At 42.6% G+C, this 27075-nt stretch overlaps 1 protein-coding gene across 3 annotated transcripts in view; it reads right to left on the bottom strand.

Moving 5' to 3' along the window:
* The window catches only part of apc2 (APC regulator of WNT signaling pathway 2), a 69313-nt gene extending 50540 nt beyond the window's left edge, over nucleotides 1-18773 (bottom strand). The window contains exons 1-2 of one of the 3 annotated variants that reach the window (XM_034235681.1): nucleotides 18726-18773; nucleotides 6546-6695 (exon numbers count right to left, since the gene is read on the bottom strand). In XM_034235681.1, the coding sequence (XP_034091572.1) occupies nucleotides 6546-6674 (129 nt within the window). In that variant the 5' untranslated portion in view covers nucleotides 6675-6695; nucleotides 18726-18773. Of the gene's footprint in view, nucleotides 1-6545; nucleotides 6696-18251; nucleotides 18477-18505 lie in introns of those variants that run through there. The other 2 variants (XM_034235680.1, XM_034235679.1) reach the window with 2 other exon arrangements.
* Between the last annotated feature and the right edge of the window lie 8302 nt (nucleotides 18774-27075).

The following is a 27075-nucleotide window of genomic DNA, read 5'->3' as shown; positions in this document are numbered from 1 at the left end:
TTTGCTCTCAAAGTGCACCAGATTTATGCTTTTAACTTCAATATTTTAAAAAAAAATCTTCCCGGGGGAACATGGTGAGGACCCCCTGATCAGCGCAAAAACAATTTGTTAAGGAAAAAATGCCTATAAAGAGGTACAGTACAGTGCTGCACCATCAGTGTCTGATTTATTAAAACAACAACCTTGTAACTGAGAAACACTTAAATGCTACATTTCAAATGTTTACAATCCATCACTAAATTCATGGCAAACCAATTTTAACATCATGCAATAACACTGAGGACATTAGTTGCATTGAACTGATCTTTTTAATAAGTTGTACAATGTAGAGAAATATGGGCTTGTGCTTCACTGAGGATCTTTGTCATTCTGACAGGGAGGCAACCTGCAGTTATTACACTTCGCGTTTTGAAATATGTGTAACTCTGTTAATTATAAAACCCACACTGCTCAAACTTCGTTACTTTTCCTAAAATTGGTATATCTATTTATTTATTTATTTTGGGGCGTGGGGATTGAAGAGAAAAAATATATGAGCATTTTATGAGCATGGGATTTTGACCCCTCATATAAACATATGCATAATGCTGCGCTATACTTTGCGGCCACACGCCGTTGCCAAGCAACGCTTATTGTTTAGGTGTCCTTTGATAAGCAGGCAGTCAAATAATTAACTAGAACTAGCTAGATCTGATAGATTTGGACATAAACGCGAGTGAAGTCTAACCGGACACGAGAGAGAGATCAGAGATCAGATCAGCTGCTGCTGACAGAGAACACGCAGCTCCGCATGATCACAGATCCGCCGCTGTGACGGACCGGTGAGTGGAGCAAAAATACACTAAGAGTTAGACCTAACACACTTAGCTAGTTTATCTACTCTGGAACTAGCTAAACTAGTTATAAATATATTTATTCTTTACTGTCGGATCACTTATTACAGGTTCAGCGAGCTGCACGAGACTGACGGGCTGTCAGGAGAGGGAGAGGAAAAGAGAGCACCCCGTTTATTTTTCCCATTTTATTATCAAGAATTACTGTAGACTTTTGAAGAAAGTAGTTAATCTACTATTAGTAGTTTGTTTAAATGCATTACTTATGTTTTTTTCTTTCTCATTAACATAAAATAAATCTCACGTACCCCCTGCAGTACTCCAACGTACCCCTAGGGGTCCGCGTACCCCCATTTGAGAACCACTGCCCTAGAGGGTGTTATGTCCACTCCCCATTTATAAAAATAGCACTTTACCACTGCACCCTCTTTAATCTCAGATGCACCCTTAGTCATTTTGTTCTGGAACCGGGCCTGTGTGCGGCTAACTGCTCCGGAGCAGGTTAGGTTGCAGGCTAATACCGGAGCTGGAGCTTGAAAAGCACCGGGTTTTCCTCTTCACACCGCAGCGGAGCAGCCTCTTAGCTCCGGAATCCGGTTCGTTTCAAGTACCAAAAATTGTCCGGCCAGAACAAAAGCACCGCATACGTCACGCTAACGTCGAGGCAGGGGCAGGGGCAGGGGCGGGATCAACTGCTGAACAACAACAAGAAGCCCGCGTTTTATCCAGCTTGTACATAACGATGGAGAAACTTAACAAGCAGCAGTGGTCCACTGAAGAGACCAGCTACCTACTGGGAATCTGGTCTTCCGAAGAGGTACAGAGGAAGCTGGAGCACAATCGGCCATTGTTGTTGTTGTCGGTGTCAGCTGTGAGGGGTTTCCGGCGGTTTGGCTTTATGAAGCAGGCACGCAAACGGTTACGTCATGACGCAACCGATGACGCAATGATGCAGCACCAGTCGGACTCTGGGCGGTGTGAAAAGAGCCTCCGCTAAACCGAAGAACCGGTTCTGAACCTGAAAAGCTCTAGCACGCAGCTTGAACCGGAGTTGCGTTGGTGTGAATGAGGTATAAGAGATCAACTCAGTGAAAGCACTGCCTGCTGACCAATCAGAGCTCAGTGTGCGGAGTTTAAAGCGATCAAGTCATATTATAGGAGAAAGGAAATACAGAAAAGCTGCCGTTACAGGAAAGACGGCCGGCAAAAATCACATACTGTGTGAACGTGAACATTAATAGAATATCACCTCCCATCTTCAGAGCAATCTGACTATTATAACATTAGCGTTAAGAAAGCTTAATTAAATATCTGCCACAACATAAGTAACCGGATCAGAGTAACATTAAGTATAGTCCGCGGCATATCACATCATAATGTGTCAGCTGAGCCGTATCTGGCCGTGCAACACTCACAGTGTCACATACTGTATGCAGAAGGATTATTTTAAGCAACACATTAAGTTGACGAAACACTTGAGACAAATGTAATTAAAGTCAGATCCACTCGTGTCTTGGACGGGGCAGTGATATCATAAACCTGTTAATGTACGCATTCAAACACTTGTTCTGTTCCCAGCTGCATTCACCTTGCAGGTGCAGCTCTGTGGCTTTGATCCTGGATCAAGTGTTTAAGTCATGGATATTTAAAGTTTAACTTCTTCATATTTGACTAATAGTTAACTTTTCATTCAGGAAGTATGACGCTGCGCTGTCATTACACTTCTCCATGTTTGTGATTGGTCGAATGCTCCAGATACCACCCCTTTCATGTGAACGTGCACCTAACTAGATAGGACATGGCTGGCTTGAGCGAACGAGTTGATAGCCCGCGTTGTAGTACAGTTTAGCGAGAGCACGTATGTTTTGGATTAGGCCAACCGGCTAACTCAAAGATATCCAGGTTAGGTTGAACCAGCTTCGTAGTACAGGCCTCTGGTTTCTCCAAAATTACCTACCCCACCTTTAAGATCAGAATTCTGACTTTAAAGTCAGAAGTACGGGTACCTGTAGTCATAGGCGGATTTTGCCGGGGGGCAGGGGGGGCATTGCCCCCCCTAGTGGCTGAAATATGTTACAGCATTACTACTTCTAAAACTGTTCCAATACAAATATTTCATACATCAATATTTTAATAGATGTAATATAATGATTGTTACAATACAAATCTGAATAATATCATATTTTGTTTGAAATAATTTCATTTTTGAGCAGTCACATGTTGTGACGTGTGTGTGTGTGATGTGTGTGTGACGTATGAGGTTAAGGACACAAGTTCCCTCGCTTTTTTTTTTACATACAAGTGATTCAGCTATTGTATTACAATAAGATATGCGGCGATTTTTAAAACGTCCAATTTCTGGGACGTCTACTTCTGCACTAAGTACACTGGTTAATAATATTGTAGCGTGTTGAAGTAACCAAGGGATATAGTAGTTATCAAATAAGTATAAGATGTGCACAGTTATGATACGTTTTACAGATGTAATGTACTGTTGTTGGGAGGAGAGACCGCCCCTTCCATATGAGTGTGTGTGTACGGCGGTCATGAGGCCTGCATGACGGTACGAGTTGTGTTCGTATGTGGAAAAGTCATACTCAGTGCGGTGAACGCTGGTTTTATTGCTTCTGTATCCGTAGCACCCCACGCAATAGTTGGGACTGTGTACTGACGTCAGTAAAAAAGGTTTGCCCCCCCAAGCGCAAATGTCAAACTCCGCCTATGCCTGTAGTGAACCAGCTTCAGTGAGAGACTCACTTCACATCACGCAGTACGGGAAGCGTGTGGCTTCCGGTCCTCTGTTAGCAGCTCTGTGCTACAGGCGGCTCAGACACATGATCTTATCGGGGGAACATAACTTGACCACGGCCGTGTGTGTTGTGTTGGTTTCTTTTTGATATTTAATGCAAATAGCAAATATCTTCATGGCTTGCTCTGCGATTAAAACGGATCGTCCATGAATGTGGTTTCTTCGGTAAGTAAATTCTAGTTCTCTATTTATATTTTACTGGTGTTTTTATTCAAATAGCTTTGGCGTTTACATGTATTTAAGGCAAAGATTGAGAATTGCTAATTGTAGGAGCCACATGTTAAAATGTATAATTTGATATATTATATATATTAGAACATTGTATTTCTTTATTATTATTATTATTATTATCATTATTATTATATCATTGATTTAAACCAGCCGTAATGAAATTGACGTCATAGCGCCACGGAGCAAAATGGATTTTGAACTCTAAACAATGTGTTTCTTTAGTACTGCCACCACTTTGTTTGAAGTAAACAGTCAAACTTACCTGAAAAGTATGTTTTTGTTGGAGTCAAGCTTATTGCTAAAATGTTGGATAACACGGAACTACACTAACATTTGTCTCTACATATTGTCTGTAAAGAAACATGGTAAAAGTGATTATTGCAGTGAGAAAACAAAACAGCATGTTTCTACGTTAAGTTTTGGCAACAAATAAAAATATAATTTGAATAAAAACTGATATTTTAATGCCGATGAACATTGATAATCTCATTGTAGTACACAGCTGAATTTAAAAAACACTTATAACACTATATCTACAGCCCCTAAAGACACACTGCTCTTCAGTTATGTCATGTGTTATGTTTCTTGTCATGCCTGAAAGACACCGCTGCATCACCATGTTCTCCTTCTCTGATGAAGAAGAAGAACATCCACAAGGACACTTAAAGCTTATGTTATGAGATACAAGACCAGTAAAGGAAATTCACTAAGAAACAACACTTTTATTGTGATAACATTAAATTAAAAAATTAAAAAAGTATAACAGGACCATCATTTGTTTGTGACGTTGCACCTCAGAGAAGGTGTGCAAGGTTATTGTCAGAAGTGTGGCAACAAACACCGTCAGCTGATCAAATGTACCTATTTTGTTGCTGTTTCCACATGTACAATCGATCAGATGATTATTTCTATTTGCCTCACTTTATAAGCCTCACAATTCTTGTGCCTTGTAACGCAGACGCAACGTCACGCACAAATTGTGCCAATCTGGACTCACTCAGATTTGAATGTGCTATCTATAGCTTTTTTAATTTATTCTATAAACTACTGACTACATGTATCTGTGTTGGAATTCAACAGACAATGTGGAGTGGTCTCCAGAGCTGTAATACCCATACCCATATGTTCAAAAAGCTCACTTTCTACAGTGTCAATCACATTAAAGGACCATATCAGCATTTGTTTACTTTATTTTTTTAATGAACTACACATTTATGAAGAATTAATTCACAAATGTACTGGCAACAATTGTGATGGTTAAATAATTGTTATAGTAATTCGATAGATAGCCTCAAAATATTCTGGTTCCAGTCCAGAACAAAGCATGGACAAAGAAAAACAATGAGGTGACCTCAGAAACCAATGTTGCAGCCTGACTACAAATCACCATGTGCTCCCATTACTTCTCACTCTCTACACGAGCCATCAGTTTACAGGCATCTGAGGCTGACACAAAGAGGTGGTGAAGAACATAAAACATGACGGATGATTGGGAAAAGTTCTCAGCAGAAAATAAAGTATACACGGTATGAAGTTTTAAGGTAAAACCAACGGTTAGCTCCTTTAAATCTGTGTTAGTCAAGTTGGTGGTGTTGATGTTGTCGGTGTTGCTGTTTGTGTTGGTGGTGTTAGGTTGGTTTTGGCTGTGTTGGTGGTTTGCATTGGATTTGGTGGTGATGGTGGTGTTGGTGTCATAGGCGGCGCGTGAGGCTCAGGTTTGGGAGGGCTGAATCACTTTTTTTTTACCTGACGCTGCCCGCCTCCGGCGTCTATAGAAAAGAGATCAACTCAGTGAAAGCACCGCCTGCTGACCGATCAGAGCTCAGTGTGCGGAGTTTAAATCTATCAAGTCATATTACAGGAAAAAGGAAATACAGTTTAAACTGCCGTATGCAGAGAAGACGCCGGCGTGTCGCACTTATCATTCATATCACACTGACATCACATCATCAATCAGATCATCGATCATATAATAATATCACAATATTTCCTTATCTGAGTCAGCTTCTCGAGCCGTATCTGGCCGTGCAACACTTATAGTGTCATTAATTTGACGAAACACTCAAGTCAAATGTAGCCTAATTAAAGTCAGATCCATAGTGTCGATGGGGCAGTGATATCATAAAACTGTTGTACGCTTTCAAACACTTGGTAGTTATTTTTTAACGAGTTGTTCTGTATTCTCCTTGCAGGTGCAACTATGTGGCTTGTATCCTGGATTATATGTTTAAGTCATCATGGATGGTTAAAGTTAATATTTGTCTAATATTAGTTTACTTTTCATTAATGAAGTATGACGCTGCGCTGTCAGTACACTTGTCCCTGTTTGTGATTGGTCAAATGTAGCTAACCCCGCCCCTTTCACGTGAACGCGTTCTCAGCTGGAGAGAGAAACCCTGGCTTGATTTACCGAGTTGATAACCAGCGCCGTAGGACCGTTTAGCGAGATCGCGTTTGTTAGGGTTAGTTAAGATAACTCAAGCATATCCAGGGTCTGTTGAACTGGCTTCGTGGTACAGGGCACAGGTGGCTGCATAGCAGCGCTAATGTCAAAGACACAAACATTATATTTTTATTTTACCAGGATGCAGTGACAAAAATATTTGGGAAGGCTTAGCCTTCCCTAGCCTACAGTACCCGCCGCCCCTGGTTGGTGTACTCTCCACACTGACCTTCATGCCGGTGGTCTCGGTCTCCAGTTTGGACAGGTGGTTGGAGTTATCCTCCAGCTCCCTTCTCAGGTGGGAGTTCTCCTTACGGAGCGCCTCCACCTGGTGGGCCAGCTGATCGTAGGAAGCCATCTTCACACTGGGCAGTGCCTCCTGCAGGTGGAGGAGCAGGAGGAGGAGGTGTTAGACTGATGGATGAGAGACTGTCACACAGGGTGGTGCCTCCACCAAATGGTTTGTTGTTCAGAGGCAGCGTCAGTGGAAATGCTCCAAGCGCTCTGGTGGAATACTATTGGTCATCTGTCAATCAACCCTTGTGGAGACCTGTTTGAGGGAACAGTTAAATCTCTCCGCTCACACCCTGTACAGACACCTTTTGTATTTTGTATGGATTTATTTTCATTTCCTTTTAGTCTTTAGCTTTAGCTTTGAGGATTAGCATTGTATACATACAGTACAGGACATCTGGTTCTTATGCACAAATATATATGTTACCATTATAATGCTACTTGCAATAGAAACCTCTGGAGCATGGAGTCGAAACACAATGAGAACACAGGAGAGCTGGGACATGATGGCAAACACTGAAGAATTGATTTGAAGTTACGGCCGTAGCATTGACAAACACAGCGGTGCCAAACCAATTCTGAATATCTTTCCCGAGACCCATGTATTTAGCTCTGAGAGAATAATCATCATGCTGCAAAGCACTATAACTCCTCCATCAGCTGACGCCAACAGGCAGGAACAGGGAGACAAAACACTGAGAGCATCCCAAGGTTGCAGGCCTGTGCTCAGTGAGGGCAGTACAAACTGATACACTGGGTCAAAGGTGTGGCTCTAGGAACATATTCCCTGAACACTACTCTGATGTCCATATTTTAAAGAAAATAAATGAACTAAGTCATGGCTCAAATCTGTCACTCTGGCTCCATGTGTGTGTGTTAGATAACATGTTATCTAAGTTGTCCTGCGGCTGCTCCAGCCTGCACTCCTCTGATCCTCTAACAGTCTGAACACCAAACTCTCTCCACTCGCTGCTTTCATCTGCTAAACATTGTTTTTTTGTACAAACAGGAAAACAATAGATAAATTCACTTTTTATATTGTAAAAATTACTTTTATAAAATATATAAATATTATTCTGATATAAATGATGAGTTTTTAACCAACTTCATAGACATCCATTAGTTTCTTTGTATTGTAATCTTTGTTTGACTTTTTTTTTTTAAATAACATAGTTGTACGTACAGTATATCATGTTTTTATTGTAAAGATTTGAAAACATAAACCAACAGATATTTCATATTTTTCCCTAAAACATTCAAAGAAAAGTAAATGTTTTTTAATGTTTTTATAGTTGAACAACGCACAGGTTCCTGGGTAAAGCTAAAGAGAGGTGATGCTGTTTTACTGCAACACTTTTATACTGCAAGTGAAGATCTTCCAAAGTCAGTGTTCATTACAACATGCAGTGTTGCATCTACTCTGTTTCATTGACTCAGATAAACGCTGCCCCAAAAGGATGAAAGGATCTAATAATGTGCAGTATGGACATAGGGAATACAGCTCCAGTGTTCATATCAACACCTGACTCGAAACATTGTAACCTTTCATTTAAACCATTCTGACACTACTAGAATATTTGAGCAGACAGGGTTGCATACTGGCATTACTATTGTCTTTTCTGTGCTTTCTATTATCCTCCTTAATAACTGTTATGTCATATTGCTCCAGGATGACGTAACAGTGTCTCGTCACGACTCAGTTTAGAGAGACATGCAGAGTGAGTGAATAATCTAACAATAAAGCCAGGCTCACATGCAGTCTGTGTGTCACAGTGAGGTCATACTGCACATGCTCAGTGTGAGTCACATGGTGACCTTCACTGCAGCCCAGACTCAGAGCACAGACCAACATGTTTGAGACAATGTATCAAAAACAACTGACTGTCTCTGATGCTATTCAGATTGTGTATCTCTGCCGTCAGGTTTTTATGCCCAGTGCAGCAGATCTGAAGTCAGCAGGCGGTCAGTGCAGCAAATATCACTGCTGCTGCATTCATTAAGAGGAGCTGACCCCAGGGGATTGTGGGTAGGAGGAAGGTGGGGGAACCTGATCCAGACTGTCATTTCATGTGGACACTGTTTCATTGTGTTTTACTCTTACTACATCTGATTTGAACTATCCTTTTGTGTCAGGACATCTACTGTTCACAGCCATAAAGCCACTGTATGTATAGAAAGGGTCACATGTGTCAGGGTTACATGTATGTGTGCACTACCATTGTGTGTTTACTGATGGTAAAAGTGACGCTAGATTTGTTCGTCAGCTAATCTTTGCAGCTCTATCCGAAAAATCAGCACAGGTGCTGAAACAGATCAGAGAGAGAGATAGCAACATCATCACGATCACACTTTCAGGATGACCTTATCCATACATCATCAAGCATGGCTGGTGGGAGCCTGACAGCTTTGTATTGCCAACCACTGCTTCTCTCTAGTTGCCGTGCACATGATAGTTAATAGCTTGAAACTTGATCCTGCAAAAAAAGGCTGCATGAAACTTCCACACACTGCATCACCTACTCATAATTCTTAAAGGAAACCGACTGAATTACTTTCTCTATGAAAATAATGAGGACAATAATTATATGTATTAGGTTTGTTTTCCACCAAATGATCCACAAAAAGACTCACAGCTCTTGATTCACGTCAGAGACATGTTCAGTCAGTAACAGTTCAATAAAGGAACCTATTTTCTAGGAGGCCCTAGCTTTAACCATCTGTGCCGCGGTAACTTTGATTGTCCTGTAGAGGAGCAGCTTGCACAAGCACCAATCTAAAGACATTTTTAATATACATGTATGACATGGTGACATGCTATCAGGCCAACATCCCCCTCGCCCACTATCGCCATGGTGACACATTTACATCAAGGGATGTCTCTTTCTGCTTCTCCTGTCATCTGGCACTCACACACACACACACACACACACACACACACACACACACACACACACACACACACACACACACACACACACACACACACACACACACACACACACACACACAAACAAAATGTCACTGCTGCAGTTGCTGGCAAAGCATGCTGGGTAAGAAAATGTGGGAGCTCCCAAGAGGATAACGAATCAGACGGAGAGTTCAAACAAGCGTTAACGCAGACCTTCAACCGTGCAGTTTCTATGGCAACGACGGATCTAAAGCATGTGACCCCTATATGAGACGACGAGAAGAGAGAAACAGGAAGACAGTCTTTGAGAAGACAAAGCATGAAACACATTGACTTAATACTGTCTGCTTCCACTCCACCACATCTCAGATATTCTTCTTTTAGAGCCTCAGTCACTTTGAATATTCACATACATGAAAATAGTATCATGAATCTACCTTGCCTTGCACCCAGTGTCTCATGGTTAATGTTCATCATGACAGTCAAATGTCCTCATCTTCAGACTCGCTGCATTTACTGGGTCCCCTTTATTTCACAATGAATCAGAATAATCTGTATAAAACAAGCCTCCTGTAACCGACCTGATTGGAGAGACTTAAGACATTTTAGCTTCTAATAACCTTCCTGGTTGGAGTGTATGTTTTCTTTCTGCACCTTTGTCCCATGAGGGGGAACATGAGGTGATCAGGACTATGTGCTGCTGAGATTCTGTTTTATGAATCACCGCAGGAACACACATATTGTTTCCATGCAAGATGTGGGGCCTTCTCCAGTATTGTTTTCTCCTCCTTCTATATTTGATCTGTTTTCTCTCAGTTTATTTACAATTTGCATATAGTACCAGCTAGCTCTTTACTGTGGTCATTCTTCTTAACAACAAATATACTGCAACATTTTTTACATGCCACTTTGTTTTTGTGTATCACTTATTGTGTACTTGTGTTATTTATTGACTTTCCCCCTCACTTTATCTGCTATCTTTCTGATGTTGTATTGTACAGTTCCAGATTTCTGATTCTGAATGAAAAGAAATGTGTCAATAAAGTTGGAAAAGCTCCTCATTTCACAGCCGAGCAGCCGCAGTTATATTCTGATGAAATGTGTTGGGGCACGTGAACACACATCTATAGAAACACTTTAAATGGAAGAATTTAAATCTATTTCTGTCTCGTCTTTGCACTGAAACCTGAATCATAACGTTATATTGAACACATTGAACTGAGTGAATTTGAGAATCCAACTCAGCAGAAAACACAGAAACTTCATTCTCGTGCATCATCTCTCAATATGTGTTTTCAGACCTAATGACAATAAAGAAATGTAATCTTGAATCTTCCTCCTCTCCCCCGTCCTGCTGCAGAGGACTTCCATAGAGGTTTCTCAATACTCAAATTTCCCCTCCTCGACTCCTCGACTCGAGGATCGAGCGTCGAGGAGTCTTTCTGGAGGAGCTCTAACCGAGGATACACTGATGGTTCCTCCACGGATGCATTTCCGGGAACGGTGGAGGCGTGACGCACGGCCGGACTTATCTCAGCCAATGACAGCTCTGCATGCATCCCCTGGATATTATATTAGAAACTGCTTTCATCGCGTCACGATGTTTCCAGAGAGAACAGCTGTAAGGTCCATGCAGAAAGCAGAGCAGTGTGTATAATATATATCACTCAGTATAACAGGCCTACTCTCTTTATTTGCTTTAGTTTAGTAGATATCTACAAACAAAGAGTCCAGATGTTTCTAAGACCATTTAGTGCTTCACATAATAAAATACACAACGGCTTATGCTTTAGGAGCTGTAGGTGTGTGTGGTACAGTGTGTAGGTGTGTGTGTGGTACAGTGTGTAGGTGTGTGTTGTACAGTGCGTAGGTGTGTGTGTGGTACAGTGTGTAGGTGTGTGTGTGTTGTACAGTGTGTAGGTGTGTGTGGTACAGTGTGTAGGTGTGTGTGTGGTACAGTGTGTAGGTGTGTGTGTGGTACAGTGTGTAGGTGTGTGTGTGGTACAGTGTGTAGGTGTGTGTGGTACAGTGTGTAGGTGTGTGTGTGGTACAGTGTGTAGGTGTGTGTGTGGTACAGTGTGTAGGTGTGTGTGGTACAGTGTGTAGGTGTGTGTGTGTTGTACAGTGTGTAGGTGTGTGTGGTACAGTGTGTAGGTGTGTGTGTGGTACAGTGTGTAGGTGTGTGTGTGTTGTACAGTGTGTAGGTGTGTGTGGTACAGTGTGTAGGTGTGTGTGTGGTACAGTGTGTAGGTGTGTGTGTGGTACAGTGTGTAGGTGTGTGTGGTACAGTGTGTAGGTGTGTGTGTTGTACAGTGCGTAGATGAGGCGGACAGGCGGGTCTCAGTTGGTTTGGTGTCCTCTGCTTACTTTTAATAGGCCTACTTGTAAATACAACTTTTGGCCCGTAATTTCAATTCCCCATTTCAGCGACCAGAGAGAGGGGGGGATATATCCAGTCTCTGATTGTGTTACGTTATTATGAGTGCTCTCATACTTGTTTGATTCTGAAATTGTATATATTTATATAAATATATGTGTGTGTGTGTGTGTGTGTGTGTGTGTGTGTGTGTGTGTGTGTGTGTGTGTGTGTGTGTGTGTGTGTCCGCATCTGTAGCCTGTTATTGTCTCATTACACCGCACTGTGAATGAATCAAAGTAAATATATAAGTGGTCATGAACACATCTGTCCATCAGACAGAGGGCTGCTGTGCCTCCTGTCATCATTAATGGACGTCTCTTTAAAATGACCGCTCAGAGGAGAGGAGTTCTCATTTCTCTAACCGCCTGCTGCTTCCCCTCCTCTCTCCTCGGCTCCCCTCCTCTCTCCTCGGTTCCCCTCCTCAGTCCTCCGCTCGCATCTCCTGTGGGCGGGACTAAGTCTCGAGGATAGGAGTCAAGGAGGGGAAATTTGAGTATTGAGAAACCTCTATTGATGTAGTGTTGTGTGAACATGTCCACTATGTAAAAGCCACAGATGGCTGTAGATACAGATGGATGCAGATATTGGGGCATTTTAATTATGTATTTATAATGTTTGCTTACGTTTTTCTGTATAATCAGACTTTCTGAGTAACATTCTCAATAATAAACATTTACACATTGAAAGTGGATTGTGTATCTGAACAAAGAGCGTGTTGATCGCTCCCACCCACGTCCTCCCCCTCCCCCTCCTCTGTACCTCCTGTTTCCCCCTGTCTGGTTACCTTGGCAACCGCATCCTTTAGGCAGAGAGAGGAGGAGAATAAAATGGCGTCGGTGTGTGTGTAGAGCGACTGCAGTCAAACAATCAGATCTGTCACTGAAAACACAGTGCACTTCTCTCAGTGTGTCCCAGGGTTCAGGGCTACTGTGACAGGCAGGATGTTTGTTCACTATCATGTGGAATGAAACCAGGGTGACTTTTGACATCAGACTGAGGGGAGACACTCTAACAGTCACTGCCCTACAGATGCTAAAGGCTGAGCTAATGGATTCTAATACATTGTGTCACACCACACACAGCATCCTGGTGCCTACTCACTAGGGCACCACATGCATGTGCCACAGAAAAGGAGGAAGAGGAGGAGGAGGATGAAGAGGACGAGGAGGACGAGGAGGAAGAGGAGAAGGAGGAGGTGGAGAGGAAGGAAGGAGAAGGAGGACTGAGGAGAAAGAGAGGAAGAAGAGGAGGAAGAGGAGAAGGAGGAGGCGGAAGGAAAGAGGAGGAAGAGGAGGAGGAGGCCTAGGAGGAGGAGAGGAGGAGGAGGGAGAGGAGGAAGAGCAGAAGGAGGAGGAGGAGGAGGAAGAGGAGAAGGAGGGAGGAGGAGGAGGAAGAGGAGGACGAGGAGGGAAGAGGAGGACGAGGAGGAGGACGAGGAGAAGGAGGAGGTGGAGAAGGAGGACGAGGAGGAAGAGGAGGACGAAGAGGAGAAGGAGGAGGTGGAGAAGGAGGAGGAAGAGGAGGAGGAAGAGGAGAAGGAGGAGGTGGAGAAGGAGGACGAGGACGAGGAGGAAGAGGAGAAGGAGGAAGTAGAGAAGGAGGAGAAGGAGGAAGAGGAGGACGAGGAGGAGGAGGAAGAGGAGGAAGAGGAGAAGGATGAGGAAGAGGAGGAGGAGGAGGAGGAGGAGGAGGAGGAAGAGGAGGCCGAGGAGGAGGAAGAGGAGGCCGAGGAGGAGGCCGAGGAGGATGAGGAAGAGGAGGAGGAGGAGGAGGAGGAGGAGGAGGAGGAGGAGGAGGAGGAGGAGGAGGAGGAGGAGGAGGAGGAGGAGGAGGAGGAGGAGGAGGAGGAGGAGGAGGAGGAGGAGGAGGAGGAAGAGGGTGGATGAAGCTCTTACGGCAGCACAATCAATGAGCTTAATTCACAACAACACACAGTCATGTGATCATAGAGTGAATGAGCACCCACACTTCCTGTCTGCAAACACAAGGCCATGTAGCTGTTGTTGTTGTGTTGTTGTTGTTGTTGTTGTTGTTGTTGTTGTAAGTATGCTGCTTCTGTCTCTGTGACTTATGAAGGCGGATGGCTTGTTTTATCTTTATTATATTTACAAATTCCAAGACCCTATACACAAATATCTGTAGTACTTTGAAAAGGTGCAGCAGAACCCTGATGCCACGCCTCCAACATGAGCTGAGGAAACAGAGAGCTGTCGGGCAGAAGCTCCATGAGGGGCCTCAGCTCTCAGCTCTCTGGCCTCAGCTCTCAGGCCTCAGCTCTCTGGCCTCAGCTCTCTGGCCTCAGCTCTCAGCTCTCTGGCCTCAGCTCTCAGCTCTCTGGCCTCAGCTCTCTGGCCTCAGCTCTCAGGCCTCAGCTCTCAGCTCTCTGCCTCAGCTCTCTGGCCTCAGCTCTCTGGCCTCAGCTCTCAGGCCTCAGCTCTCTGGCCTCAGCTCTCAGGCCTCAGCTCTCTGGCCTCAGCTCTCTGGCCTCAGCTCTCTGGCCTCAGCTCTCTGGCCTCAGCTCTCTGGCCTCAGCTCTCAGGCCTCAGCTCTCTGGCCTCAGCTCTCTGGCCTCAGCTCTCTGGCCTCAGCTCTCTGGCCTCAGCTCTCTGGCCTCAGCTCTCTGGCCTCAGCTCTCTGGCCTCAGCTCTCTGGCCTCAGCTATCTGGCCTCAGCTCTCAGGCCTCAGCTCTCTGGCCTCAGCTCTCTGGCCTCAGCTCTCAGGCCTCAGCTCTAAGGCCTCAGCTCTCTGGCCTCAGCTGTCAGGCCTCAGCTCTAAGGCCTCAGCTCTAAGGCCTCAGCTCTCTGGCCTCAGCTCTCTGGCCTCAGCTCTCTGGCCTCAGCTCTCAGACCTCAGCTCTAAGGCCTCAGCTCTCTGGCCTCAGCTCTCTGGCCTCAGCTCTCTGGCCTCAGCTCTCAGGCCTCAGCTCTCTGGCCTCAGCTCTCAGGCCTCCTAGCGTCCTCTGGGCCTCAGCTCTCTGGCCTCAGCTCTCAGGCCTCAGCTCACTGACCCTTCAGCTCTCTGGCCTCAGCTCTCAGGCCTCAGCTCTCTGGCCTCAGCTCTCTGGCCTCAGCTCTCAGGCCTCAGCTCTCAAGCCTCAGCTCTCAGGCCTCAGCTCTCTGGCCTCAGCTCTCTGGCCTCAGCTCTCAGGCCTCAGCTCTAAGGGCCTCAGCTCTCAGGCCTCAGCTCTCTGGCCTCAGCTCTCTGGCCTCAGCTCTCTGGCCTCAGCTCTCAGGCCTCAGCTCTAAGGCCTCAGCTCTCAGGCCTCAGCTCTCAGGCCTCAGCTCTCTGGCCTCAGCTCTCTGGCCTCAGCTCTCTGGCCTCAGCTCTCTGGCCTCAGCTCTCTGGCCTCAGCTCTCAAGCCTCAGCTCTCAGGCCGTCAGCTCTCTGGCCTCAGCTCTCTGGCCTCAGCTCTCAGGCCTCAGCTCTAAGGCCTCAGCTCTCAGGCCTCAGCTCTCTGGCCTCAGCTCTCTGGCCTCAGCTCTCTGGCCTCAGCTCTACAGCAGGACGGAGGTCAGGTCAGTGTTGGACAGCAGACGTTCAGCTCTCTCCGTCTGAAGCTACGCAACTTTCCTAAAATTCAACGTTTTATAATGTGACATCATCAATGCCTCTTCAGCTCAGAGAACAAGGACCTCCTGTCTGTCTTTTAGGCTGTGGTTTGCAGACACAGCTTCATTTCAACAACAGCCAAAACATTCACTTTCACTGCACTCTGCGTGTTTTAGAATATCCATTAGTACAACTCTAAAGACACCAACGAGTCAACCATTAAAGCACATTATGCTACAAGCTCTATTCAATCAGATTTGACTAACTTTATCCGTAACTTAAACTTGATGTAACATAAGCAATGTGGAGCTTTGTTTTGAAGAACACTAACTAAATACATATTACCTATAAATGTCAAATTGTAACGTTTTTGTCGATTCTCAGTATGTTTGAATAGAAGCTGTTCCAGGTTTAAATGACCAATTCATATTTATTGTAAAGCCACATAGCTTTCTGCAGTTTGTAGCTAAAAGAACCTGAAGTTTAGTTTGAAACTTGACCCCAGACAGTTCAGTGTCCCACACACTGAGACTAAACTCCACATCACACACCTCTCTGGTGACCAGCCTCCATTTACTAAATCACTCAGTTTTCAGATGGATTTCACTACATTTCTAAGAAAATACACATTTGCTTGTTTTCTGTCAAACATTCTCCTCATGTGCAGATGAAGCTGAGAGACATCACATCCTGTTGGTGCATTTAAGGACAATCAGACATTTGACCAGTGACCACAACATTAAATAAATGAATTGTCAATAAATCTTTCCAACAGTAGGAAAGCAAAGGATGTAAAAAGAAGAAGGTACATTTCGTTTCAAATCACAATGTTTTACTAAGGAAATGCAATCCTTGAATGTTGTCCCACAAACTAGAAGGTAAATATAAGAAGGATGATAATAAGAAATGTAATTAATTAACATTTTAAAATCGATTTCAAAAAGAAATATGAAAAAAAGAATTTCCATAATGTTCAAAGATAAAAATGGAATATAAGTGTTTGTTTGTTGGAGTAGGAGCAGATCAGAAAACAGGAAGGACTCAAATTGATTTCAATATCTTTTTTGAAGATTAGGATTATAGTCTGGTCTCTTTGGCCATCGGATAAATAAAAAAATCCAGGATGATTTCAGTATTTTAATTTGGAGTTACACATTCCAAAAGTGCAGTATAACACAAGTATAAGTATAACATAAGTATAAGTATAACATAAGTACATGCAGTATAACCTACTTAGGTTTAACACTTTTGACTTATACTTTATGTTATAAATTGTTTTGTTTTTTATTCTTCCTTTACAACCAAAACGAATCAGTCATTATACAACCAAAATACAAAAGCCAGCCATAACCATCAGTTCTCCTCTTTTCCTGTGAATCTGGTGAAACTGGTCATCATGAACGTTTCTCTTTGATTCTAAAGGTTGAATTTCTGAAATGTCCTTTGACGATGGTCAATAAACAGACAGAATGAGCCACACCCTGAGTCCTCCACCCTGCACACCCTCCATCACACTCATCTGTCAGCAGCATCAGGCTCTGGGATCTTGAGGATTCTGGATAATATACAACTCTATTAAGAGAGGTAATGAAAAGTCCAACTACAGACAGACCGTCATCAACCTTTGCACTAAAGCAGAACCACGGACGTGTGCCTGCCTGTGTTGTGTTCATGACGCGGGTCATCTCTGATCACCAGGGTCACATTTACCCTTCACTTCCTCTCCCTCGGTTTCCTGTTCTACGACGTAATAAAGAAATATAATATCACGTGCCCTAACTATGATTGTAAGAGAAGAACTGAGAGAATCCTGTAGTTGAGATGACTATTAAAGACTCTCCTGGAGATATATTATACAACTTCTACAGTTATTTAGAACACATCTGTTGGCGATCATTACTCCTAAACCCATCTTTGTAAGATTACAAACAAGCTTTTAAATACAATCTTGAATCTATGCATTTTTTCTGCAGGTCACCCTTGAAAAAGAGATCTTTTGATCTCAAGGGGCTTTCACCTGGTTAAATAAAGGCTACAAACAAACAATGAATCATCATCTAAGGCAGACAGAGTGAAAATAAATGAGTTATTAATACTTGACCTTGTGTGTACACTATGGCATTAATCAATGAAAATGATAGATTAACCTTATATAGTCTAATTTTATTCAAAAACATTAAACCAGCTCAATCATATTCATCTTTTGAGTAAATATTTACAAGTTTTAAACAATATTCTCTGCTCTTTCTTCTCATTATGAAACAGAAACGTTGTGTGAAATTATCATTTTGACATTGACATTGACAAAATGGTGAAATATTTACAATGCTTGATTGTGTTTGAAATTGAAATTATATTACAAGTTTTTCATTCCTGTACAGCCAGGTAACTTTACTAAGAAAATGCCCCGTTGTTTCTATTCAGTAACTGAGTTAATTTCAAAGAGATCTGACCCAGTGTTGTTCCAGCCTAAACGGTCAATACAGACCGGAATAAACAGCCATAGGCCTACGAATCTAAAAACATGCAGATACCATCAGGATAGCTTCCACATAAACACAGAGAACACTACTGAGCCAGAGTCATGAGACAGCAGGGCCGTGAACGCAGCACAGACACACACAGACCGCAGGAGACGTTCACGGCCACTAATCATCAGCCAGCCGGAAAAGAAACCACCTGAGATCAGATCCAACAGCTGGACCTGAGCAGACCGTGTGATGGAGGTCCACACTGTTGTTTTTTTACCATAAAGGATACTTACTAGGCCTATCAAACCGGCAAACATTTTCCATTTTTATATTCGACCCCTGAAATGGGTTTTCGCTGCAGCCTTTTTTTGTCCACATATATGATTCATCATCCCTCCACCCTCCATCGTCCGCCCGCATGAAGGAGGAGAAAGAGAAGAGGACGCACCCCCAAAACATCGCATGAATGATGGATGGAATGGAAACAGGATAAAAACGCAGCTCTGAGAATATAATCTAAATAATAAAAATCGGATTTAAAGCTTACATATTTGGATTTGATGCTGCAGGTTTTAGAAATAGCCTTCTAGCGTCTGATTTGACATCCTCGCATTGTCTGTGACTCACAGCTCTGAGCCGAACCGAACCGAGCCGAGCTGAGTCAGAGAGGGCAGGAGGCTCGGGATGCACGCTTTACCCGGGTAGCATATACATACAATACGATAATAATGTGATTTAAATACATAGAAGGAGAGCTCCGTTCTTACCTCATGACTCCGAGCTGAGCTGAAGATCACTGAAGGAGAAAGGGAGGGAGAGAGGGGGGGGGGGGAGGGGTGAGTGAAAGCGGGGGGGGGGGGGGGGGGGGAGCAGCAGGGAGAGAGCTGAAAGACAGATGCTATTGATGATGAATATATTTCATGAGGAAGCTTTAACGCTTGCTATCATAAAGAAAAGCAGAAGCCTGTTAAAAAGCCTGATGCAGTGGTTGGATCAGCCACATCATCAGATGCCCCCCCCCCCCCCATCTATGTATATACTCGCATTTTAGACTCTGTTACTAACTGTATATCTGTAGACTTGGTATGTCTTAAATGTCCGGTTAGGATGTATTAGAACGAAATCTAAAATGAAAATTGTAAACAAGCAATCTGCATGTAAAAAACCACCTGTATGTAAATTGTAAATAAGCCATCTGTATGTCAAATATGTCTTATATGTCTTAAATGATGTGATGAATTGGAAATGGGGGACCCTGATGTAAACAAGACGAAAGTCTTTCTCTGGTCTGCATCCCCTTAACAATTGTATGTTTTGAGCTGTACTGTACTGTACCCAATATACAAGCTGTTAATAAACTTTTCAATCAATCAATCAATCAGAACAGACCTGTGGTAGAATAGAAAGCACATAACAAAAAGATACATTATCATTATTCTGAAGTATTCTAAATACTGCACATGTACATTCTCACACTCGACTTAAAATGTAAACACCTTATAAACTGGACTATTAACGAGCCAAAAATCCAAGAGAACAAAAAGACTACAGCTGACTGCAAAACAGAGCACAACAACCACACACAATATTACTACACAGAGACACACACAAACACAGCGACTCAAAATGACCAAAGAGACAAAGCAACTTATAGGAGAAACAAAATGACCTCACAAAGATAAAAAGAGAAACAAAACAACTGAAAAGGAAGTCAAAATGACTGCAAATCAACTACTCAGACTCATGAGAGAGACACAAACAAGCTGCTACAAAGATTCTCAAAATAACTACAAACACACACAAAAAACTACAAAGAACATTTAAAAACAGATTAAAAAACAACTATGAAGATTTTTTTTTTGTATCTTCATACAGATACAAAAAATCTGTATGAAGAATCCCAAAGATGTCCACTTTAATATATTATAAAGACATGCAGGAAAACTGAACATTTAAGAAGCTGTGAATAACTTGTTCTCCAATTTCTAATGAATAATATAGTCATTATTATATCAACTTTTCAATCATCAAAAGAGTTGTCAAATATGTGTTTTCTACTGTGTCAATGTATACTTTTCGTTGCAGCATTCATTTCAATTCAAAGACTCTAATCTCTGAAATCTAAAAACATCCACATATCAGGAGACGAGGCAGTGACGCTGCAGATGCAGTATATGTTTATGCAGAGATTTCCAAACCTTTTCAGTCAGGCCCCCCTTGGGTAATTACTAGGGCTGTCAGTCGATTAAAATAGTTAATCGCGATTAATCGCCAATTAATCGCACATTTTTTATCTGTTCTAAATGTACCTTAGAGGAATATTTTTCAAGTTTTTAATACTCTTATCAACATATGAGTGGACAAATATGCTTTATGCTAATGTTTATTATCATTTGAACAATGAACAATATTAAACACAACAACCTCTGAACATTACAAATATTCACCTCAATTCAACCTGGAACCTCTCTCATTCATGAATACAATACAAAGTGTGTGTGTGTGTGTGTGTGTGTGTGTGTGTGTGTGTGTGTGTGTGTGTGTGTGTGTGTGTGTGTGTGTGTGTGTGTGTGTGTGTGTGTGTGTGTGTGTGTGTGTGTGTGTGTGTGTGTGTGTGTGTGTGTGTGGTCTAGCATTACTTTACTTGTGGGGACCTAAATCTGTTTACAAAGTCACGTGTGGGGACTGGCTTCCCTTATGGGGACAAATTGGAGGTCCCCATGAGGGGAATCATTAATTTTAGGGTGAAGACTTGGTTAAGTTTAGGATTAGGGTTAGGGTAAGGGTAAGGTTAAGGGTAAGGTTAAGGGTAAGGTTAAGGGTAAGGGTTAGGGTTAGGCATGTGTTGGTTCTGGTTAAGGTTAGGATAAGTCTCCAGGAAATGCATGTAAGTCAATGTAATGTCCCCTGAAGTGATGTATACATGGTATGTGCGTGTGTGTGTGTGTGTGTGTGTGTGTGTGTGTGTGTGTGTGTGTGTGTGTGTGTGTGTGTGTGTGTGTGTGTGTGTTCGTTGGAGCTATGTGCAACTCAAGGCATATGCTCGAACGGGAGCTGCCTGGACGCTGCGATCATGTTGCGCGCACTATCCGTGCTGAGTGTGCTGACTTCTCGTACAATGTCCCACTGTCTGGCTTCCTGCATAAAGTCAAGTGCTCGGCGCAGTTGTGGCGAAATGTCGCTCCTCTGTTTTCATTTAAACAGCTCCTTATATCCGTTAGCGCAGCTAGCTAGCACCAGATGCTAACAACAACAATACACGTAAGGTCTCTCTCTCTCTCTCGCCACACATACACACACCCTCCCGGTCCTCCCGATGGCCAGTCGGTGCCTGCCGGTGAGCATGGAAGTGTGGTCTGCCGCAAGCAGGCGGCAGGAGCGGGGCTATCAGCATCAGCTTGTAGATGATATTTTAAACTCGATGCACTCTGAAACTACGGGGCGGCCGAGGATAAAAATACACATGCGTTAATCGCGTTAAAATAATTAGTGCCGTTAATTTTGTTTTGCGTTAACGCGTTATTAACGCGTTATTAACACGTTATTAACGCGTTAACTTGACAGCCAAATATTTTCAAGATCCCCCTGACCCGGTACCAGGGGTGCCGGAAGCAGGGGGGCCAAGGGGTCATTGGCCCCCCCACTTTACAGCCCTGCCCCACATTTTCGCAGCAGCGGATGCCGCGGAACACTGTACATCCTGTTTCAATAATTCCCCTCTACTCTAAAGTCGCATCTAAAAAGAACCGATCTGATCTAGTTGTGTATATTTTGTTATTTTTGCAAATTGAGGAGATGATAAGACAATCTCATTAGCTACAGGCAGCGACAGAGGTTCATATATTGCATTAGGTAAAATAAAGCAGGCAAACATAACAGGAAGAATATGTACATTTTAATCCAATCAAAGAGGACATTGTCACACCATTCAAATGCATCCATGTACATTACAACCAATACAAAAGCTTATATTTGTTTATTTCTTACGTTGTTCTGTGTCAGCATTAACCTAGCTATTGATATTGCAAACATGTCAGAAGAACCAGCGCATAATAAAATAAAATACAGTCAAACCAAACTGAACTTCAACAACTTCAATGTCACATCCCTGACATCCACAACTCCGGAGCCTGGTCCTTCAACCATAGAACCAGCGCAGCCAGATGAACCCCAAAGCAGCAGCTCTGCGGCCGCTGAGGCTGTCAACACCGGCTGTGAACCGAAACAGGCTGGTTCCGACTGCGTGGAGGTTTGTTGTCGGGACATTGAGACGAGTAAAGCTGCACAGCTAATTGTAGATAAAAAGGAGACCGCTAGATTGTCCTGGCAAAGAGAAAGGTATTTCAATGCAGAATGGTACAAAAACAGAGAGTGGTTCATTCTTTGCAAAACCACTAAACGAGCCTTCTGTGAAATATGCAGATGTGCTGCTGTCAAACGGCTTGTAACTTTCTCCAAATGTGGAGATGACAGCTTTGTAAATACCGGAGTTAATAACCGACACGAAAAGTCTCATTTTCACAGAGAGTGTGTTCAAAAAAAGTGCGCTTACTTCAGTCGAACACCAGTCAACATTCAGCTTGTAAACAAGAGCGTATTGAGCAGGAAAAAGAAGAGATGGAATGATGGAGCAACCGCGCTGTCATATGTGTGGGCTGGTCTGTATAGTTTAATTTACAGGAAAGGAGTGAGCAGAGGGTCGAGTTGTCCATTCTTGTTCTGTTTTCTGTGACTATCTTCCTCACCATGCTGAACACCCTCGCGCTACTAAAGAGACGCGTTACCATGGAAACCAAACAATGGTGTAGCTGTATTGAAGTCCGAGTGGAAACAGTAACATTTGGAGCGTTATGTTGGAATGAAACAGGTCGTGACTCACAAATCAGATCTAGTCAGAAATCGGGAGAAATGCGGGATAAATATGACCCCGGGAGGAAACCGGGAGAGGGCAATGAAATCAGCAGTCTCCCGCGAAAATCGGGAGGGTTGGCAAGTATGCCACATACACACACACTTTTTGCCCCCCCCACTTCTGAAATGAATCCGGCGCCGCTGGTACCAACCTCGATTGGTAGCATTAGGCGTGTTCACACCGCAGTACTTTTCCCACTTTAGTTCCGATATAGTTCCGAAAGGTCGCGTTCACACCAAAAAGAGCCGGAACTCAAATTAGTTCATGAGAACCTTTTCACCCCCTTTTCCGTCCCTGCTAGAGAGCAGGGACTTTCGTCGGAGAAAAAGGTTCCTATTTCTTATTGGCTGGGCGGATTGCAAACCACGCCCCATAAAACTCCAAAAAAGCCAGTCCCCAACTCCGGGGACTTCCGGCCGGGGACTTTGGGTGGCAGTATACGCCGTGAAGTTGTTTGCGGCCTGCCAGTAAACCCAAAGCAGAAGAAGAAGAAGTGACGTCAGCGGCTTCATTTGCCTAATCCACCCCCAGGGACTTATTCCGGTGTGAACGTGATCTGTACTTAGTTCATGAGAACTAAAGAGTTCTCATGAACTAAGTACAGATGAACCTTTGTGGGAAAAGTACTGCGGTGTGAAAGCGCCTAATAATTGTAGTTGTACAAACATTACATTTTCTCTGCTAATAATAACAAGACACAGAGATCCAACTTCATTTTACATGTTATTATGGACTGAACATGAACTAAAGCAGTGGTTCTCAACTGGTCAGGCCTCGGGACCCACTTTTTTCCTTTGTCAACAAATCGCGACCCGAAATGTTGAACCACTCAAATCTATTCAACAAAAAATCGTGCTGTAATATATATATACGCTTTTCAGCATACAATATTAATTAAAGTGAAGTACAGTGCATACAGTATATCCCTTATATCCCTTCACAGAACTAAAGTATGCTTTTAAAAAAGGTTTAATTATATGATGAAATCAAAGCTGAACTGTATAACATAAAAAGGCACACATGTGCTGTACAATAGCTGCCCACTGCTCCTAGTACTGGACTCCTGGTACTAGGATGGGTTAAATGCAGAGAACACATTTCACTGTGTGCTGTGTGCTCTGCATGTGTGACCATTACAGAGGGTTTCATCCCTCCCAATTCTATTATATTCTATGCTGAAAACCCAACCCCAGTAGGGGGTCTGGGGGGATTCTCCCCCAGGAGATTTTTAGAAATACTAACGCTCTAATAAAAAATGTAATGCATTATTATTATTATTATTATTATTATTATTATTATATAAACTACGCATTCTGGTACCCTCTGAGAAGAAATTAAGTAAATGTATACCCGACATATTAATAATATGTTATGCCATTGTTTGTTCTTCACTTTGTTCTGACTGCTGAACTTGCTGCTCCACACAGAGAGAGAAAAAGAGTAAAGAGGAGATAGTCTGTGTGACTTACTTTAAATTGTGGGTAAGCGCCCCCCACTTTGAGAAACACTGGGCTAACTTAAATTCTCCGCCAAAGATTTGGGAAATTGGTCCGTGCGCAAAGCATTGTGGGGATTTTAAGACCGCGGAGGATATACATGTGCAGCCTCGAAATTTCCCGCAATGAAGGAAGCCAGCCTTGGTAGAATTCCAAGGATCCTGGATATTGAAACAGTCCTTCGGCGGGACTCGATGACGTAGCATCCTTGAAATAGTGGCTCTGGAGGAGCCTTCCTCGACATTGAGAAACACCCCCTGTCCAACGCCTAGTGCATGCACAGCGTTAGAAAATCGGGTCTTCAAAATAAAAGTTTGACTTTTTTCCAAAAAAAACTCACACATCTGCGACTCACTCGAAACGGGTCCGCGACCCACTTTTGGGAACCACTGAACGAAAGTGCTTGTATTGGCAGATTATCCTGTGCACTGTGAAATAATGGTCAGACCTAATTGAAACTAGTAGCCCTACTTCCCTGAATAGTAGATTTTTTTATTCAAAAATCTGTTAATGAAAAAAATAATCATCATTAACTACTATTTTTACAGCAGCTTGCAAATAATGTATTTCCTATTCCACACATAGCATGCCTATCAATGGCTTGTGTGTAGGGGTGGGTATCGTTAAGATTTTAACGGTACTACTACTCTTACCAATACTGCTTATCGATCCGGTACTTTAACGGTACTCTTATCGGTTATTTTTGTTACTTTTCAAGGGAAAATCTAAACAAATTGGAAACAGAATTAACATTGCTTTGTTTAATCTATAGTGTGGATGGCTGCTACCACACATAACGTACCTGCAGTAAGAAACTGAGTAGAGTTACTCAAGTACTGTACTTAAATACAATTTTGAGATACTTGTACTTACTTGATTATTTCAAGTGTTGCTACTTTGTACTTCTACTCCTCTACAGTTCAGAGGTAAATGGTGTACTTCTACTCCACTACATGTATTTAATACCTTTAGTTACTTCACAGATCTGGATGAATGATGTGAAATCTAATCAAGTGTTGAATCAGACTTTAGTTCCACCTGGAGTAAATCCACCAGCTACCCTGCAGTATACAAAGTCATTCAAACTAGCTGCACCTTTACCAGCTTTGAGAACACTTTCATGATCAATCATTATAAAACATATCATATATATTATTCTGAAATGGACCAATCTGCACAACGACTACTTTCACTGTCGCTACTTTCACTATATTTTGATGATAATACTTTTCTACGTTTACTTGAGTAACATTTTGAATGCAGGACTTTTACTGTAACAGAGTATTCCTACACTCTGGTACTTCTACTTTTAATCAAGTACAAGACCTGATTACTTCTACTTTTACTCAAGTACGAGATCTGAGTACTTCTACTTTTACTCAAGTACATGATCTGAGTACTTCTACTTTTACTTAAGTACAAGATCTGAGTACTTCTACTTTTACTCAAGTACAATATCTGAGTACTTCTACTTTTAATCAAGTACAACATCTGAGTACTTCTACTTTTACTCAAGTACACGATCTGAGTACTTATATTTTTACTGAAGTACATGATCTGAGTACTTCCACTTTTACTGAAGTACAATATCTGAGTACTTACTTTTAATCAAGTACAACATCTGCGTACTTCTACTTTTACTCAAGTACAAGATCTGAGTACTTCTACTTTTACTGAAGTACAATATCTGAATACTTCTACTTTTACTGAAGTACAAGATCTGAGTACTTCTACTTTTACTCAAGTACATGATCTGAGTACTTCTACTTTTACTTAAGTACAAGATCTGAGTACTTCTACTTTTACTCAAGTACAATATCTGAGTACTTCTACTTTTAATCAAGTACAACATCTGAGTACTTCTACTTTTACTCAAGTACAAGATCTGAGTACTTCTACTTTTACTGAAGTACAAGATCTGAGTACTTCTACTTTTACTGAAGTGCATGATCTGAGTACTTCTACTTTTACTCAAGTGCATGATCTGAGTACTTCTACTTTTACTGAAGTACAAGATCTGAGTACTTCTACTTTTACTGAAGTACATGATCTGAATACTTCTACTTTTCCTGAATATCTGAGTACTTCTACTTTTACTGAAGTACATGATCTGAGTACTTCTACTTTTACTCAAGTACATGTACTTGGCTTGTTGTCCGGACATCTGGCCCTCTTTGGCTTGTTGTCTGAAATAAAGGCAGCATTTCTTCTGTACTTCAGTAAAAGTAGAAGTACTCCCTTCACTGGCTTCCGGTAACTGCTAGAATCCACTTCAAGACACTGGTACTTGCTTACCGTGCTGCGAATGGATCTGGCCCTTCGTACATCCAGGACATGGTTAAACCGTACACCCCAGCACGTGCACTTCGCTCTGCATCAGCCAAACGACTCGCTGCACCCTCGCTGCGAGAGGGACCCAAGTTCCCATCAGCAAAAACACGTGGGTTTGCTGTCCTGGCTCCAAGATGGTGGAATGAGCTCCCCATTGACATCAGGACGGCAGATAGCTTACACACCTTCCGGCGCAGACTAAAAACTCATCTCTTTCGACTCCACTTCGAGCGATAGAACTATTAACAAAGCACTTTTATACTAATAAAGGACTGGCTTTTCTAAAGCCAGTTGAGTAGCACTTGAAATGTTTTTGCTCTATGAAGCCTGATGTACTTATATGATTCTGTTTTCTTCAAGTTGTATTTTGTTGGTCGA

Source organism: Gymnodraco acuticeps, unplaced genomic scaffold (genome assembly GCF_902827175.1).
Source record: "Gymnodraco acuticeps unplaced genomic scaffold, fGymAcu1.1, whole genome shotgun sequence".
In the NCBI taxonomy this organism is placed as follows: domain Eukaryota; kingdom Metazoa; phylum Chordata; class Actinopteri; order Perciformes; family Bathydraconidae; genus Gymnodraco; species Gymnodraco acuticeps.
This window is presented reverse-complemented; position numbering and strand designations above follow the sequence as displayed.